The sequence below is a fragment of the Esox lucius genome, chromosome 19 (genome assembly GCF_011004845.1).
Source record: "Esox lucius isolate fEsoLuc1 chromosome 19, fEsoLuc1.pri, whole genome shotgun sequence".
NCBI lineage: Eukaryota > Metazoa > Chordata > Actinopteri > Esociformes > Esocidae > Esox > Esox lucius.
Window position 1 is genome coordinate 35,294,152 of NC_047587.1, and position 18,933 is coordinate 35,313,084.

General features: G+C 46.9%; 1 protein-coding gene across 4 annotated transcripts in view; it reads left to right on the forward strand.

Moving 5' to 3' along the window:
• dusp8a (dual specificity phosphatase 8a) overlaps positions 1-9,634 on the forward strand; it is a 52,665-nt gene extending 43,031 nt beyond the window's left edge. For all 4 annotated transcript variants that reach the window (XM_010866306.5, XM_010866305.5, XM_010866307.5 and 1 more), the window contains 4 exons: positions 4,519-4,679; positions 4,821-4,980; positions 5,106-5,229; positions 5,599-9,634. In XM_010866306.5, the coding sequence (XP_010864608.2) occupies positions 4,519-4,679; positions 4,821-4,980; positions 5,106-5,229; positions 5,599-6,838 (1,685 nt within the window). In that variant the 3' untranslated portion in view covers positions 6,839-9,634. The remainder of the gene's footprint in view (positions 1-4,518; positions 4,680-4,820; positions 4,981-5,105; positions 5,230-5,598) is intronic.
• Positions 9,635-18,933: the final 9,299 nt, after the last annotated feature.

An 18,933-nucleotide genomic window follows, 5' to 3' on the forward strand; every position in this document is an offset into this window, starting at 1 on the left:
GCTGGGGTCCCTACCAACAAAATCTCACTTAGAGCCCCTGAAATGTTAAGGCCAGCCCTGTATTGATGTTAGCAACTTGCTGACACTACCTTATATACTGTTGATCTCTGTTAGTCACATGCTAACACTAGCATAATGTATAGATCTCCGTTAGCCACACAATAGTACCAGCTTAATAAAAAGATCTCTGTTAGCCATATGCTAAATATATAATATCACATAGATGCCTGTTAGCCACATGCTAACAATACCATAATAAATAGATATCTGTTAGCTACATGCTAACACCACTATAACAGATCCATCTCTGGTAGCCACATGCTGACACTAGCATAATATTTAGATCTCTTTATGCCACACGCTATCCATAGTGTAACATGAATTCATTAACAGATACAGGTTTCCCTTTAATACGCGTCCTTTGTGACGTTCTGATCTGCTGGCTGCCCCTCTCGGCCCCTGCTGCTGTGGCAGACTCTTTGTGGACCGGTGCATGTGTGCAATGATGTCATAGTGGGGGGGGGACATTGAAATGCTAATGTCCCAGGGCAGAGTGGACAGCTGGAGGGGCACAGAGGATGGCGTCATGTCTCTTCGTATGAACCACGGAAGGAGGGCAGTTATTCAGGCAAATCAATGCCCCTGGGATGGGGGGGGGGGGGGGGCAGGGTGTGTATTTGTGCGTGCATGTGTGTTCCCCTCCATTAAGGCACAATGCAGCTGAAAGCCTCTAAGACGGACACACTCGCACAAACACACACAGAGGGAAGTGGCTTTAAGGGTCGGTCAGTTGCACCAACAGTGTAATGTAACAGTCTTTCTCTCATCCTCTCTGTCTCTCTCGTCAGTCAATATCCGTTCTTTAAGGCCATACAAACTGACCTCGTATCAAAACTGATCAGTTCAGCCAACTGTGACTAAGACTTGTTGTAGAAAAGGGGAATGGGGCTAGTGTTCGTGAAGCAGCATTTGTGCTGCTTCTCCAAATGTGACAACACAAACCGAGTGTTCTCTGTTTGAAACAAAAAGGCTTCTTTGTCCACATGAACTTACTACAGCAAATATATATATATATTTCTTTCTGTAGCTCATTGACAGATGTTGACGTGTTATGCTTTCCAGATGTCTTTTAACTCAGTGAAATTCATTCATATGTCGAGTGGCTTCAGAACCTATTGATTTGTGTTTGTTACCTTACACCTCCCCGCGGAGGAAAGAGGGGATATAAGCGACCGAGCGGGGGAGGGCTGAATTTGGGAGGGGGGGGTGGGGTAAAGGAAGTCAGCGCCGGCTGGTGAAGGCCGTGGCGACACAGTGCCCTTCTTTCAACCCCAGGGGCCCGGTGAGTCGGCTGTCGGAATGAAAGGTGGCGACTTCGCAGCCAGCCCAAGTTTGTTTGTTCAGCTCATAATGGTGAATGGAACCGGTCCTGTCGGCGGCGGCGGCAACCGAGACCATGTGGAGCGGAGCGTGAAGGAAACGCGCAGAACATGGCGGTGGTGAAGGCTAGGTGATGTCAGCGTCGGTTTACTGTAGGATTTGGTCTGCTCCGACAGCTGGAGCCGCGGTGTGTCATGGGGTATTTTTCGGTGAGATGTGTGTTTGGATTAGAATGGAGAGATGTCATCCGTTTCTTTTGGTCGATATGACTTTTCGTGACTTTGGCACATAATCGGGTACTTTCTCTGTGTTTCTGTGGGTGTGTATACAGTATGAGCTCACTCTATAGTACACGTGTGTGTGTGTTCACGGTGGGTTTTTCCGTGGTGACAGCGCTCCAGAGACAATAAGCCTGACAGTTTGCCGCATGGTTCTGTGTTTGTTGCCATGGCAGTGATAAGTCTGAAGGTCAGCTGACCAGGGACAATGACAGTGAGAGTTTGTGTTATCGCCGGTGACTAAGAGCCTTATGAACACAGCGCAGGCCCTCTGTAAACCTTTGGACAGCCCAGTGGTGTCGGCGTGAGTGTGTGTGGCTTTGTGTGTGATGGGAGTTGACGCAACGTGCAACATAATAGCCCCCAATAGACCCAGACGCACAATTGCAATGTGTCATCTCAGTGTGCTGTATGTGAAAAGAAAGACGTTAGATCGTTTCGCGCAAAGGCAGCACTGCAGCGTCAAAGATTATCTGTTTTGCACAGAGTGGAGGAAAAGCGATGAAGTGATGAAATGTCATTCTGTGTAAAAATGTTTAGAATGCTTTTTATGGAGACTTCACGTTCTCAATCCATTTGTGGTTCTCTACCATATCCGTTGAGGTTTTACAGACCTTTCTTTTGTCCAAAAACATATTAACAAAAAAAGGTTTTTAAATGAATATGTAAGCATATGAAAACACAACTCACACTAATGTCTCTAAATCGGTCTCTTTGTGGTGGTTTTGTCCTCTGTGAAGGATGATTCAATAACAGCCTGTCTGCTAGGTAGCCTGTCAGAGGCCGGAGCCTTTCAGCCTAATTGACACGTTGCCTAAATAAGATACTACACACAATATTTGTGGTTATATTTGATTGCCACTGGTTTATACGTGTAGTTGCCCATAGTTGTAATACGTTTAATAGGTATTATTGATGAAGACATTCGGGCTGGGTTACATACTCGGGCTGAACCTGATTGGAAGTGGCGTTGGATAAGTGTCCGTTAAATGGTTATTACATATTTACAGAGGATTCTTAGATCGGACATCCATGGTGAACGCCCAGTGTAGTTTCTCAGAATATCCCCTCCTTATCTTCTCGACAACTCTTTAACGTTGTCCTCTAATGAAAAGGGAAATGTTTCTTACATGACGTGTTTTTCCTGTTTATCTAGAAATGTCCAGGAACTTACTCCTAGACAGAGAGAGCGAGCAAAAGAGCGGGTTTGAGAAAGCATGAGAACACTCGACCAGGAAGAGATCCTTCAAAGACCTGAAAGGGATCCTTCCGTCTACTGTTCTGTAAGTGGCACGTTGAACGGACCTCGTCAGGAGGAAAGGTGACTGAGTATAATGAATATTACAGGAGGAGTTATATCTGTGCAGTCACTGACTCCTGCTGGAACCAAGCGTGCCAACCGAAGGACAGGGGGCTCCGTTAGTGATAGCGGGAGCGTCCTCTTTCTCTCTGTCTTTGTCCGTTTTTCCTTCCCTCCTTCTGTTTCGGCCTGTCGGCTACATGTGGAGCGGTGATGTCATCTTTCTGCCAGTTGCCATTAATAGCTGGAAACCGACAGCCCCGCCTCTCTCCTCTGCTCTTAAAGAGACAGGCGCCGTAAAAAGCCCTGTCTGTCTGCCTTGCCTGTCAGTTTATCGGCCTGTCACTCCAACCTGTCCGTGGGTCAGCATAGTCTTAGCACTCATCAGTTCCTCTCCGACCCATGTTGAGTTCAGCAGACTTTGCTCAAAACCAAACGACATGCAGGTCAGAGTGAGGTTACGGTCTCAGGTATATGTTACTGAGGTGTTGACTTAATTTGAGTGTGAGTGCCTTGTACCCTGGTGTGTGTGTGTGTGTGTGTGTGTAACTGTCATGTGGCGGGTGTTAGTTCAGCAGTTTTTGTGCGTGTGTGTGTTAGTGTGCATGTGTGTTTGCTCATGTGTGTTTGCTCATGTGTGTGCGAGAGTGTTCCTTGGGTTTTCTTGAAGCACTTTGCTCCTTCCTCCTTCCCTTGGTGGACGAGGTCAGACCCCCCCACCGACACACACACCCAGAAGTTCAACAGCCATGGTAATACAGGGTAACGATGTGTGTGTTTGTATGAGTCAGACTTAGAAAGAGTGAGCGAATGTGTATGGAAGATGATGTGTTCCTGGGGTTTTGCGTATGCATGCGTCTCTACTGTCAACTGTGGTGCGCGCGTGCGTGTGTTTTTGCGTACTGCATGGTTGTGCGTGCGCTGCGTGCATGTGCACGCATGTGTGTACTGTACACTGCGTGCAAGCACGCAACCGTGTGCGTGTTTGTGTGTGTGTGCTGCGCGGTTGTCAGAGGGATGTTACTGGGCCTCTGTGTTGGCCCTGCACCTGTGGCCTCTCCCATTCCCCAACACTGACGCAATGTTCTGCTACAGGACATGAGCTCATGCAGGAAACAGAGCCACACACACACAGTCTATAACACACACACACAGGCCAAAAGTGGAGCCGCCAGCTCTTAAAGGGCCAGCCACACATTCCCCACTCCTGGGCAGCCTTCAGAACTCCCTGTCAGAACGTTTGCTCAGTCGGGTCAGGAGACACCCGCCTACGTTCTAATTATCATGTGTGTACACAGTTTGAAGTAATGAGGCGAAGATGCTAAAACACGTTTGTAACATGTAGGGAACGCACAGGGAGACACAGTATTTTGCATTCTTGAGACGACAGCAAATAAACCAGGGAACCGAGAACACAGAGGACGTGGCGTTTTCCGTCGTGAATCCCTGCGTGACCAAAGCGCGCGTCCGTCTCAAAGCAGTCGGGTTGGGGGGGTTTCGATGAAAATGTTGTGTATCGTCAAGTCTAACTGGCCTCCTCTGTTTCTGTATCTCCTCTAGGGGGCTTTGCCGCGTTTTCCTCCTGTTTCCCCGGGCTGTGTGAGAGCAAACCGGCACTGCCCATGAGCATATCCCAGCCCTGCCTGCCCGTAGCGAACGTCGGCCCCACACGCATCCTACCGCACCTTTACCTGGGATCCCAGAAAGATGTTCTCAACAAAGTGAGTGGCCACTGGGAAAGAGAGGGAATCCGACCACGAAGGTCACCTGTCTCTGCCCCTGTCTTTGCCTCCTCTAAAGGGCCGTGAACACTCCACCATCCCTCTAACGACCATTCAAACCCTTTCCCATCTCGTCCGTAGGAGCTGATGGTTCAGAGCGGAATCACGTACGTGCTGAACGCCAGCAACACCTGCCCGAAGCCCGACTTCATCAGCGAGAGCCACTTCATGCGGATCCCCGTCAACGACAGTTACTGCGAGAAACTGCTGCCCTGGCTGGAGAAGACCAACGAATTCATTGGTACGCCCACATCCTGAGAAGCATCAACAACGACCACGCCGCGCCAAACAGGCCGTGGCGGACTGAGCTCCGCGGCCGGGCGTCCCGTGTTCGTTTGTGTTTCATTTGTGTTTGTTTTCCCACAGACAAAGCCAAGGTGTCCAACAGCATGGTAATTGTGCACTGCCTGGCTGGAATCTCACGCTCGGCAACCATCGCCATCGCATACATCATGAAGACAATGGGCCTGTCATCGGACGACGCCTACAGGTACGCCGTCGCTCCTTGCCAGCTGAGCTTAAGTTGCAGCGTCTTTAAAGAGGCTACTTAGTGTTTGACGAAACGCTAGACGCTTATATTTACCCACCAGCGTGAGAAGTGAAATTCTTCTGGTTGCCAGAGGAACTGGACAGAAGTGTACAATAGGGACTAGTGTTGTCTGGAAAACATAGGATAATCTATTGTGTGAAAGTTTACACCAGATCATCCAAAGGTAACATGTTACCTGAATAAAAGCAACAAAACAATAAATATTAGGTTAGTGGAATTTTACAAACTAATTGTATTGCATTACTTTGCAACTGGAGCCCCGATTTCAACAGGAACTAATATTTTGCTCACTTGTTTCCCCCTTACCAGGTTTGTGAAGGACCGGCGTCCTTCGATATCGCCCAACTTTAACTTCTTGGGCCAGCTGCTGGAGTTTGAAAAGGGTCTGCGGCTGCTCCAGGTGTTGTCAGGCGACAAGACCTCAGATAGCAAAGGTCAACCCCAGGGTTCAGAGGTCAACGGGGTCAGCTTGGGCTCAGAAGTCAACGGTCACCATGACTCTTCAGCGGAGCCCCGGACGCCTTCAGAGCCGAAGCTCCCTTCGCCGACCTCCCTCCAACAAGGCTTCAATGGCCTCCACCTGTCGGCCGAGCGAATCCTGGACACCAACCGACTCAAGCGCTCCTTCTCCCTGGATATCAAGTCTGTCTACGCCCCCAGCAGCCCCCAGAGCCCGCGGCTAGCAGCTCCCACGCACTCTGAGGATGTGCCCAAGCTGTGTAAACTGGATAGCCCCCCTGTCAACGGTGTCTGTTCCCAGTTTTCCCCCGCCCCTGACAGCCCTGGCTCAGCAGAGTCGCCCTTCCCCTCCCCGGGGTTCGGCGGCAGCATTGGAGGTCTTGGCACCGGGGGTCCCAGCGAAGGGGGCGCTCGCTCTGGAGGTCCCCCATCGTCCAGGCCCAGAAGGAAAGGCAAGTACGGCTCTGGATCTGGAGGAGCTGGATCCACAGGCAGCTCCCCAGTCCACACCCACCTCCCCCACCCCCAATCACTCAGCCTGGCCCTGGGACGCTCCCTGCCCGTCCACAAGAGCCCCAGCCTGGACGAGAGCCTGAAGGGCTCCATGCTTCTCTCCCTGCCCAGTTTGGGCTCCGGGACCATGTGGACCAAACATAGAGACACTGTGCAGGCCACCACCCCGGTCACGCCCGTCACCCCCACTGGCGACGCCCCCTGGTACTTCGGGGCCGATGAGGTTGGGGAAGGAGGGATGGAGCTGGGCGGCGGTGGAGGAGGAGGGCTGGAGATGCGATTCGGAAGCAGCTCGGCGTACGTGGCGTTTGGGTGCAGCGAGGGGGTGCGGCTACGGGAGAAAGTGACGCGGGACAAAACTACATCGTCATCACCCGCGGTGCCATCACAGAGGGACTCCTCGACGACCGTCCCTAACAGCGCGGTCTCCAACAGCAACGAGAAGCAATTCAAGAGGCGAAGCTGTCAGATGGAGTTTGAGGAGGGCATCTCCGAGACACGTTCCCGGGAGGAGCTGGGGAAGATCGGGAAGCAGTCGAGCTTCTCTGGAAGCATGGAGATCATTGAGGTGTCCTGACAAACCGGACTCCAGACCACAACCGCCCTGCCCCAGGGGCAAACGGACCTGAGGGGGGGGGGGGGGGGGGTTGGGGGATTTACGAGTCCCCACAAAGACAGTGTTAAAGACTCAAAATCTGAGAAGACAGATGGACAGAGAGGGAGTCCCTTAGCCAGTTAGTGCTCCTGGCATAGAGATGGGATTCAGCTGGCCATCGATGAACTAATAATGTCAATGAACTAAACATTGAGTACCATCAAAGGTTTGGACATGATTATCCATTCACTTAAATGGATAAGAGTATCCAACATTTTGACTGGTACTGTACAACACTACCAAATTAAGCTCTGAAGAGGAAGGACACTGGGGAGAGATAAAGGCTGTGGAGCTTGATCGGAAATATGGACTATGATTGCTTCTAGATGGTGGCAGTTAGAGAAAAAAAGGACCCAGTGGCCGATCCCAAAGGATTCTTTATCCCTCATATTGTGCACTACCTTTGACAAAAAGTCTCAGATGTAATGCACTCTTGAAGTGATACTGGGTCCTCTGAGACAGCCAAGCGGTTTCCTCCCAAAGCTCGACTTCAACCCCTGCATGGCCCAGTCTGCCCCCCCCCAACACGTCCTTCATTACAAAGACTTCAAAAGAGCTCTTTACTCCAGAAAGGCACCACAGCACAACGCAGAGAGAGCCTGTTTCCGACTCTCCTAAGAGATTATAATGGTGGTACGGCATTAAAACAATGAAGGACCCTCCATGTTGGCCTGTCAGCCCAGCATGGTTTATGAAGACATTCTGGTTTATGAGGACATCACTGTCCATGAAGACATTCTGACTAATGATGTCATGGTTTATGAAGACATTCTGGTTTATGAGGACTCCTAGTAAGATTGACAGTGTATTTTCCCACAATGCTCGTCCACTCCTATGTTTCCAGTGTTAAACAGTGTGAGGTTGCTGAGGTTTGGGGGGTGGGAGGGGTTGTATGTTTCCCCCCTCCCAGTTGTGGAGTTCTGTACTCGCATGTCTCACTCCACCCCCTAATGTCTAACCCCTACCCATGCCCCCCTTTTCCCAGCCTGTACTGAGCATGCTCCAGAGTGGCTAGTGGCAGACAGACAAATACTATATATATATACTATATGAATATACAGTATATAGCGATTTTAATGGACTTTTTAATCAAACAATTTTTTTCTCAGTTATAGTTTTAATTTATTTTATCTGTTCATTCTGGTAATGAGAAATAATATAATGTTTTGTGGACGTTTTCCTTTGTTGATCTCAGTTTTTGCTGTAAGGTATTTATAAAACACACATGCAAATATTACAACACACAGACACACAAATACACGCAAGCAATATAAGCTGTTCCTTATCTGTGGGGTTACTGATGCGTTATGGGCTTCATTTGACGTGCAAAAGCAATGTTTTTGTTACTCTTCAAAAACCAGTATCCCATCCGCTTCCTAAGAGATTGCCAACACACTGTAACACCTGGTGACATGACCAGATGTGTGCTAGTCAGCTGAGGGGTTTCTTATGTGGCTTAATGAGTCTTTATGAGCACAAAACATGAAGGAGGAGTTGGAAAAGACATTGAAAAGATGTTTACATTTGTATTTATGTTGGAAAAGACATTGAAAATAGGTGGAAGAAATCATCTTTTCAGTTGTAAAAAGCGTCCTTTTGGTAAGCATCAGAAAGATGCAAAAATGACGTCTTGTGCTCACTGTGGTAACTCCTCACTGTATTTAATATATTATTTATTATGTTGGTGGGCTCCTAAAGTGAATTGGACATCAACTGGGAGACTGTTGGTGTGTGTTTCAGCGAGACTGAGGAACGTCATTCAAACCTCTTCTAAAGAGCCGAATTACTTTAGGAAGGACTGTTGATTTTTTTTGTTGGGTTTATGAAAACAATAACCGGTATATGCAAGTAGATCCACACAGTTCACATGGTAGACTCATATATTCCACACATACATGTATACACAGAATTACAAGGTGTTTGGAAACTAAAGGAGCCTAAAGCAGAACCCCCACACACACACACACACACACACACACACACACACAAACACGACTATACACCCGTCACCTTTTATTTGTTCTCAGGGGATCTTTCAGTGAGCCAAGCCCGGTGCAGGGTACACAAATGCAGGCACATCAGCACAATGCATGCCCCCACCCTCTCTCACTTCCCTGGCTTACTCTCCATCTGTCTCTTTATCTATCTATTGCTCTCTTTCTCTCTCTTATGTTCCAAAGGTTTGATGATAACAAAACAGAAGGGATGAAACAAGAATGGATCTGTTGTGATTCAGAAGTGAATGAACGAATGCTATTGCTCTCCTGGTGCGAGGTTGTCTTTATTTATGATGTTAGGTAAATGTGGTTTTTCCTTTTGGTTAGCTTTTCTGTATGGCAAACCTTGACCTTTGACCTATACCTTTGTGCTGCTGTAAGGTCAGACCTGGATTTCCTGTGTTCAGTTCCCTTCCTAGCCGGAGGCTTTCCTTTTACTATCTAGATTTTTTAAAAGATGTTATAATTATTTAAAAACTTGTTAAGAGAAGATGCAGGCTGTCCCGATTACTATAATTATTGGTATTGATTTATTATTATTATTATGTTGTGTAAATAGCAACATATCTAAGAACAGTGATGAATTTAGGTACGTTTTGAAAAGAAAATCCTGATACCTTAGGCTGCTTGACGCAAAATACCTCAGGTTCCATTGAAAGGCTTTTCCTTCCCCTGTACCTGTTTTGTGAAAATGAGACAAAAATACAAACATTGCAAATTATTGACTTTTTTGCCTCTTTTTCTGCTTTTCCATGACTCCTTTTTGGGTGGGTTTACAACTGGCACAGTTGCAGAACAAAACCAAGCCATACCCAGGCAGGCACGATCCAAATAAAGTGAGGAGACTAGATCACAAGTAGGAAATTAGTATTGGAGAAGGAATATGAAATACACATAACCAAATAGATACTGTCACTTTTACACTGTTAGTGTCATGTTTTAAAAAGCAATAACCTCCCTTTACCATATCTTTGAATCCTGCTTGGTTGTTAATAGATGCTATTTACTCTACATGGCATAAAGTACACATTCATCAAATTCTAACCATAGTGTATAACCTGTCAGGATACATTACTATGGTTACTTTATCACTGCCAGGATGTACAGGTGTTTAAGGTGAGTTTCATGGCTTTCCCATGGGAAAGGAGAAAGAGGTGAGTGAGAGCTAGAGAGACAGCCTCAGGTACAGAGTCCCAGGATAGAGGGAGAGAGAGACAGCCTCAGGTACAGAGTCCCAGGATAGAGGGAGAGAGAGACAGCCTCAGGTACAGAGTCCCAGGAAAGGGGGGGAGAGAGAGAGACAGCCTCAGGTACAGAGTCCCAGGAAAGGGGGGGAGAGAGAGACAGCCTCAGGTACAGAGTCTCAGGATAGAGGGAGAAAGAGACAGCCTCAGGTACAGAGTCCCAGGACAGAAGGGAGAGAGAGACAGCCTCAGGTACAGAGTCCCAGGACAGAAGGGAGAGAGAGACAGCCTCAGGTACAGAGTCCCAGGACAGAAGGGAGAGAGAGACAGCCTCAGGTACAGAGTCCCAGGACAGAAGGGAGAGAGAGACAGCCTCAGGTACAGAGTCCCAGGACAGAAGGGAGAGAGAGACAGCCTCAGGTACCGAGTCCCAGGATAGAGGGAGAAAGAGAGACAGCCTCAGGTACTGAGTCCAAGGACAGAGAGAGAAAGAGAGACGGCCTCAAGTACAGAGTCCCAGGACAGAAGGGAGAGAGAGACGGCCTCAGGTACTGAGTCCAAGGACAGAAGGGAGAGAGAGACAGCCTCAGGTACAGAGTCCCAGGATAGAGGGAGAGAGAGATACAGCCTCAGGTACAGAGTCCCAGGATAGAAGGGAGAGAGAGAGAGACAGCCTCAGGTACAGAGTCCCAGGACAGAGAGAGAAAGAGAGACGGCCTCAAGTACAGAGTCCCAGGACAGAAGGGAGAGAGAGACGGCCTCTGGTACTGAGTCCAAGGACAGAAGGGAGAGAGAGACAGCCTCAGGTACTGAGTCCCAGGACAGAAGGGAGAGAGAGACAGCCTCAGGTACAGAGTCCCAGGATAGAGGGAGAGAGAGAGAGACAGCCTCAGGTACAGAGTCCAAGGACAGATGGGAGAGAGATACAGCCTCAGGTACAGAGTCCCAGGACAGAGAGAGAAAGAGAGACAGCCTCAAGTACAGAGTCCCAGGACAGAAGGGAGAGAGAGACAGCCTCAGGTACTGAGTCCAAGGACAGAAGGGAGAGAGAGACAGCCTCAGGTACAGAGTCCCAGGATAGAAGGAGAAAGAGAGACAGCCTCAGGTACAGAGTCCCAGGACAGAAGGGAGAGAGAGACGGCCTCAGGTACTGAGTCCAAGGACAGAAGGGAGAGACAGCCTCAGGTACAGAGTCCCAGGATAGAAGGGAGTGAGAGAGACAGCCTCAGGTACAGAGTCCCAGGACAGAAGGGAGAGAGAGACGGCCTCAGGTACTGAGTCCAAGGACAGAAGGGAGAGACAGCCTCAGGTACAGAGTCCCAGGATAGAAGGGAGTGAGAGAGACAGCCTCAGGTACAGAGTCCCAGGACAGAGAGAGAAAGAGAGACGGCCTCAAGTACAGAGTCCCAGGACAGAAGGGAGAGAGAGACGGCCTCAGGTACTGAGTCCCAGGATAGAGGGAGAAAGAGACAGCCTCAGGTACAGAGTCCCAGGATAGAGGGAGAGAGAGATACAGCCTCAGGTACAGAGTCCCAGGATAGAGGGAGAGAGAGATACAGCCTCAGGTACAGAGTCCCAGGATAGAAGGGAGAGAGAGACAGCCTCAGGTACAGAGTCCCAGGACAGAGAGAGAAAGAGAGACGGCCTCAGGTACTGAGTCCCAGGATAGAGGGAGAAAGAGACAGCCTCAGGTACAGAGTCCCAGGATAGAAGGAGAAAGAGAGACAGCCTCAGGTACAGAGTCCCAGGATAGAAGGAGAAAGAGAGACAGCCTCAGGTACAGAGTCCCAGGACAGAAGGGAGAGAGAGACGGCCTCAGGTACTGAGTCCAAGGACAGAAGGGAGAGAGTGACAGCCTCAGGTACAGAGTCCCAGGACAGAAGGGAGAGAGAGACAGCCTCAGGTACTGAGTCCAAGGACAGAAGGGAGAGAGAGACAGCCTCAGGTACAGAGTCCCAGGATAGAGGGAGAGAAAGAGACAGCCTCAGGTACAGAGTCCCAGGATAGAAGGAGAAAGAGAGACAGCCTCAGGTACAGAGTCCCAGGATAGAAGGAGAAAGAGAGACAGCCTCAGGTACTGAGTCCCAGGACAGAAGGGAGAGAGAGACAGCCTCAGGTACTGAGTCCCAGGACAGAAGGGAGAGAGAATCAGCCTCAGGTACAGAGTCCCAGGATAGAGGGTGAGAGAGAGACAGCCTCATGTACAGAGTCCCAGGACAGAAGGGAGAGAGAGACAGCCTCAGGTACAGAGTCCCAGGATAGAGGGTGAGAGAGAGACAGCCTCATGTACAGAGTCCCAGGACAGAGAGAGAAAGAGAGACAGCCTCAAGTACAGAGTCCCAGGACAGAAGGGAGAGAGAGACAGCCTCAGGTACAGAGTCCCAGGATAGAGGGTGAGAGAGAGACAGCCTCATGTACAGAGTCCCAGGACAGAAGGAGAAAAAGAGGGAGTGTATAAATTGTTTGTATCCACTTCACTATAGAATACACTCACCTAAAGGATTATTAGGAACACCATACTAATACTGTGTTTGACCCCCTTTCGCCTTCAGAAATGCCTTAATTCTACGTGGCATTGTTTCTTACCTCGTACCTCGGTTGTAACGAGTGGTTATTTCAGTCAGTGTTGCTCTTCTTTCAGCTAAAGGATTATTAGGAACACCTGTTCAATTTCTCATTAATGCAATTATCTAATCAACCAATCACATGGCAGTTGCTTTTAGGGGTGTGGTCCTGGTCAAGACAATCTCCTGAACTCCAAACTGAATGTCAGAATGGGAAAGAAAGGTGATTTAAGCAATTTTGAGCATGGCATGGTTGTTGGTGCCAGACGGGCCGGTCTGAGTATTTCACATTCTGCTCAGTTACTGGGATTTTCACGCACAACCATTTCTAGGGTTTACAAAGAATGGTGTGAAAAGGGAAAAACATCCAGTATGCGGCAGTCTTGTGGGCGAAAATGCCTTGGTGATGCTAGAGGTCAGAGGAGAATGGGCCGACTGATTCAAGCTGATAGAAGAGCAACTTTGACTGAAATAACCACTCGTTACAACCGAGGTATGCAGCAAAGCATTTGTGAAGCCACAACATGCACAATCTTGAGGCGGATGGGCTACAACAGCAGAAGACCCCACCGGGTACCACTCATCTCCACTACAAATAGGAAAAAGAGGCTACAATTTGCACGAGCTCATCAAAATTGGACAGTTGAAGACTGGATGAATGTTGCCTGGTCTGATGAGTCTCGATTTCTGTTGAGACATTCAGATGGTAGAGTCAGAATTTGGCGTAAACAGAATGAGAACATGGATCCATCATGCCTTGTTACCACTGTGCAGGCTGGTGGTGGTGGTGTAATGGTGTGGGGGATGTTTTCTTGGCACACTTTAGGCCCCTTAGTGCCAATTGGGCATCGTTTAAATGCCACGGCCTACCTGAGCATTGTTTCTGACCATGTCCATCCCTTTATGACCACCATGTACCCATCCTCTGATGGCTACTTCCAGCAGGATAATGCACCATGTCACAAAGCTCGAATCATTTCAAATTGGTTTCTTGAACATGACAATGAGTTCACTGTACTGAAATGGCCCCCACAGTCACCAGATCTCAACCCAATAGAGCATCTTTGGGATGTGGTGGAACGGGAGCTTCGTGCCCTGGATGTGCATCCCACAAATCTCCATCAACTGCAAGATGCTATCCTATCAATATGGGCCAACATTTCTAAAGAATGCTTTCAGCACCTTGTTGAATCAATGCCACATAGAATTAAGGCAGTTCTGAAGGCGAAAGGGGGTCAAACACAGTATTAGTATGGTGTTCCTAATAATTCTTTAGGTGAGTGTATATCATACATGTAATTCATAGCTAATGGTATTACCACAATATGGACTATTTTTTCTCAACAATACTCGTAGCTGGTGTTTCAGATTTGGTAATTATATAGAATCCGAAATATATATAGTAGCGACCTTGGTATGGGCACTAATCGCCCCTCCTAATGGGATATGCCTATTTGGAGTGCGTAGTGTGGCTGGCTGGGAAGCTGAAGGCCACAGCTTTGAGACACTGCCTGTCAGATGCTACAATGTGAATGTTCTTTCAAAACTCCTCAGAAAATGTTTAACATGTATCAAACTTAAAGCCATTTCGTCAGGTCATTCTGAAGATTACTGTGGGGTCAAAGTAATGTTGACTTTAACAATATGAATGTGCGCCAGATAGATGACTGGGAATCCAGTCTTCCCAAAAATATTTGATGAAACAGTAGAATTAAGCAACACCTTGTTGTACAGTAAACTGACTTCATTTGTTAAAGGGTAAAATCCCTATTGGAATGTGGGATGAAAGAGTGATTCCACACAGAAAGTTACCTTTGTCACACTGCTATCACATATTGTTTAAATCTAGGGACATAGACCTTGGACAGAATCACTAAGTGATATTATCAGCCCAAGCGAGCTGACTCTTTTGGATCATTGACTCTTTTGGATTATTTTTCTCCCTTGCTTTCAAAGACTAATAAAGTGTTTGAAACCCTGTCTATTACAGAATCAAATCATTTCTAGAGTATTTTAATGTTTAATAGTTATTTCTGTATCAGACCATTTATGCAGACAATGCTGAGCTCTGTTTTGAATCTATAAGCAGTTACTCATTCCTAAAACAAACACTGCAGAGTTCTGTACATTCCCTTAACCACTAACAGTAAAAAATATGGAAATAGGTTTTTCTCATAGACCGTAAAACATGTTGCTTTTGCAGAAATCGCATTAAATTCCCACATCCTTCTTAGTCACCTCTTGATTTTACTATCTTGAAACATAATTGTAGTTAAAATGAAGGTACAATTTCACATTTATCATCAATAAATACTGAAAATATAAACCACATCCCTTTCTTAACCAATGATTGTGTCAGCCAGTTTGCTAAAACAAAAACAAAAAGCATATTGATGCTGCCTTTTACATGCACAGAGATCTTACAAAACACCCATATTCAGATGACTTCTATTTCACTTCTCAATTACTTTTCTGTGTTTAACAAAACACAGTGGGGTTTACAATCAAACATGCTTCAGAATGGGTGCACTACTTCTCATGGTTTCATTATGCAATCAAAGGGTTTTGAGTCTTTCTATTTTTATAGTATAATATTCTGAGTGTCTGAGGGCAGGATTCAATCAAATAGTAGGTTATTGGCATTGCGGGTTTTGAAGTAATTTCCGATTGGGCCGACACATGCAGTGGATTAGTATCTTCCAGAATGCTACAAACCGCCATGCCTATAAACAGTGATTGGATTGAATCCCAAACAAACAGAAATGGTTTTTGCCCTGAGCAGAATCAAAAATACGGTTTGCATGATGTGCTGAATAATCACCGGCGTCTCTGTATGAGTTTTTGAGTGAAACAACGATAGTTGTGGGTTTTGGGTTCACATGGCATCATTTATTTCAGACCACTTTCTATATTAAAACATCCACTAATGTTATTTTTTAGACATCCCTAAGTAACATCTGGTTTTCAATGCAACTGTCCACTAATGAATGTTGTATGTAACTGGCAGCGATGCTTTTAATGATGCAGTTTGATCATTAAACATCATAGCTGTCTCAGAAGCTCAGCCTAGGGCACAGAATATAATTTTTTGTCAACTCAAAGCGATACCCCAAGGATTTAGAGCTGGTGACATTTTTGTAGCCTTTTCTGTGCAACACAATACTTTCCTAATGAACGTTACAATGCATCTAAAAGGAGATAGGCAGAGCTAATTGCTTCACCAGAAGAGTCCCACTGTGATGTTTGGTTGAATATTTGTTTGTTTGTTTTTGCTGGTCGTAATAAAAGAAAGGGGTAATGTAAAGTACACAACAAAGAGAGGCCTGTTTCGGCTCATGAGCACTGATGGGGTAAAAGAGTTCAACTAATCTCATGAGGCATTCATAAGTTATACTCTTCAATGGATAAAGAAATGTATAAACGCAGAAATGTATGTTGCGACATCCAATTGCGCTGTTAAAACTGAAATCTAGGCTCTCTGCCTCATGGCAAAATGTGAAGAAATGCAGGAAATTAGCTTGATACTACTGTCTCCTTTTCCCAGCAGATGAGCATTTGAAAAGTTACTTCCCAAGGCCCAGACTCATTAAGTCATGCACTTCCAAAGTCATAGTAAAATTCCTAGTATGCTTTTTTAATCCCATTTAGTTGGGTTCTGGTCTTGTAGGGGTTGCTGATGAATTTGCTATTATAAAACAGTTCTGAGCCCCCAAACAGTTTGAGAAATGCTTCTGTAGACAGCCTCAAATACAGAATTCAAAGAGTTTTGGGGACGGTTTCGCAGACATGGATTAAGCCTAGTCTAAGACTAAATGTCTTTAATCTATGCCCTCTATGTCTTTAATCACTAAGCACATTTACACATACCTCAAATTGTAGTTTGGGTAAGGATGTTGCTACCAATAGAAAACATAAGGGACAAAGTACACAAATTCTAGCCAACAAAAGTGGAGCAAAACTGTGGATAATTCAACTGACTGGACATGATTTAGAAAGACACACACTGTATATTAAGTTGCACACTTTACATCGCCTGTCAGACCAGAAACCAAGCAATGAAGTCCAAACTACTTTTTTTTAACACAAAGATCTGTGTTATAAATACAATGCTACTGCATGTGCGCACCATCATTGTGAAATGGTAGAAGTTTGAAACCAAGACTCTTCCTAGGGCTGGGCATTCAGCCAAGGCAAGCAGAGCCTTGGTCAGGGAGATGACCATGGACCCAATGGCCACTCTAACAGCTTCAGGGTTTCTCTGCAGAGTTGAGAGAACCTGCCAGGACAACCATCTCTGCTGCACTCCCTCCATCAGGCCTTTACGGTTGAGTGGATTGACATAAGCCACTCCTGACTAGAAGCCATATGACATTGCCTGAAGGACTCTGGGAGCACATGGAAAAACATTCTCTGGTCTGACGAGACCAAAATCAAACTATCAGGCCTGAATGACAAGCGCTACATCTGGCGAAAAAAGTTAATCCATTTCAAATAATTGGCGCAAAGGTTTTTCGTCTTTATTAGGTATTGTGTGTAGATAGATTTTGGTGGCGAGCTGTCTTATTACTCCAGGACAAACCTGGTTTCGTGAGTCGCCACTGTACAAGGGAACAAACAGGTGGCAGGATTTTGTGTCCTTGACTGATGTGTGCTGCAGGCCTGCCAGAGAAGAATACGTGGAACACTGGGTGGCTGGGTGGAAATGGTCAGCAGGGCTCTTTTCTGCATGTAGGACATTGATGGAGGGACCCTTTCTGCAGGCCTGACAGTGCATTACAGTTTACCCCTGCAGTGGGCAGACAGACTCAAACCAGACTCTGATGGAGGGACCCTTTCTGCAGGCCTGACAGTGCATTACAGTTTACCCCTGCAGTGGGCAGACAGACTCAAACCAGACTCTGATGGAGGGACCCTTTCTGCAGGCCTGACAGTGCATTACAGTTTACCCCTGCAGTGGGCAGACAGACTCAAACCAGACTCTGATGGAGGAGGTAAGGCTCGACTCTACCATTGATGTATAGAGCCAGGTCAGAATTAACTGTCTATGGCCGGAATGTGGGTGTTCATCCAGTGATTTCCACTAGCTTCCTGCTACACGTGCATCCAAGAGACTGGGGCTCTATGACAACTGTTCAGTCTATGGTGAATGTGTGTTTTGTGTTTTTCATATGAATTCGGCAAATTTTGAGTAACTGTTTCAATCACTTTGAAATTGGTAGGAGAATAAAGAGACATAATCCCTATTCAGATTCACATTTCTAAGGGAATATAAAGTGAGAATTGTCCAAGAGGTGTGTAGAAATTTACTAAGACTGCTTGTGCTTGTGTTAGCTCAATGTCAGCCAAAGTCTGCTATTTAAAATGACAGTCTCATCCCTAGAAGTGCACTTCTTTGCATCCGATTCCATCCCAAGAAGTGCACTTCTTTCCATCCGATTCCATCCCAAGAAGTGCACTTCTTTCCATCCGATTCCATCCCGAGAAGTGCACCCCGGTCAGAAGAAGTGCACTATATCTGAAATAGGGTTCACATTTGGATGACGAGAATATGGATGACGAGTTCATGCGTAGTGGATCAGAGCAGATCATCCCTGCAGTACGCTGTGTTCGATCTCCATGCCTCCCTCATCAGCGCGCCCTTGTCCAGGATTAAGGACCACTTGCTAACGCAACGTAAGCAGGTCATGTCTGATCGGCTTGAGTTCTGCCGAGCTGGGCGTTATCAGACAACAGGGAAATGTTGTGTACATACACAGGCACATTGCGCTGGTGGTAGGAACCTGTTCTGACAGACCGAGTGGATGAAAAGAGCCAACCATCTCTAGAAATGAGACTAGTGTGATTGAACATTCCGATAAATCTGCGTGTGGCAGGGTGCTTGTGTGCACATCCTCCTCCCAGGGCATTATGGGTACCAGACAGGGCCGTATTCTAAGTACCGGCCTGGCGCCTGATCCCAGGCCTTATACATGGAAACTGTGAGGAGCGTTACGTCAGCACCACATTCCACACTTTTCCATTCTCACGCACACACACGCACACGCGCACGCACAAACACGCACGCACACACACAGACATACATGGAGGTAACAAGGCCTTTACACGCACAAACACACTGTGAGGAGCGTTACGTCAGCACCACATTCCACACTTTTCCATTCTCACGCACACACACACACACACAAACACACACGCACACACACAGACATACATGGAGGTAACAAGGCCTTTACACGCACAAACACACTGTGAGGAGCGTTACGTCAGCACCA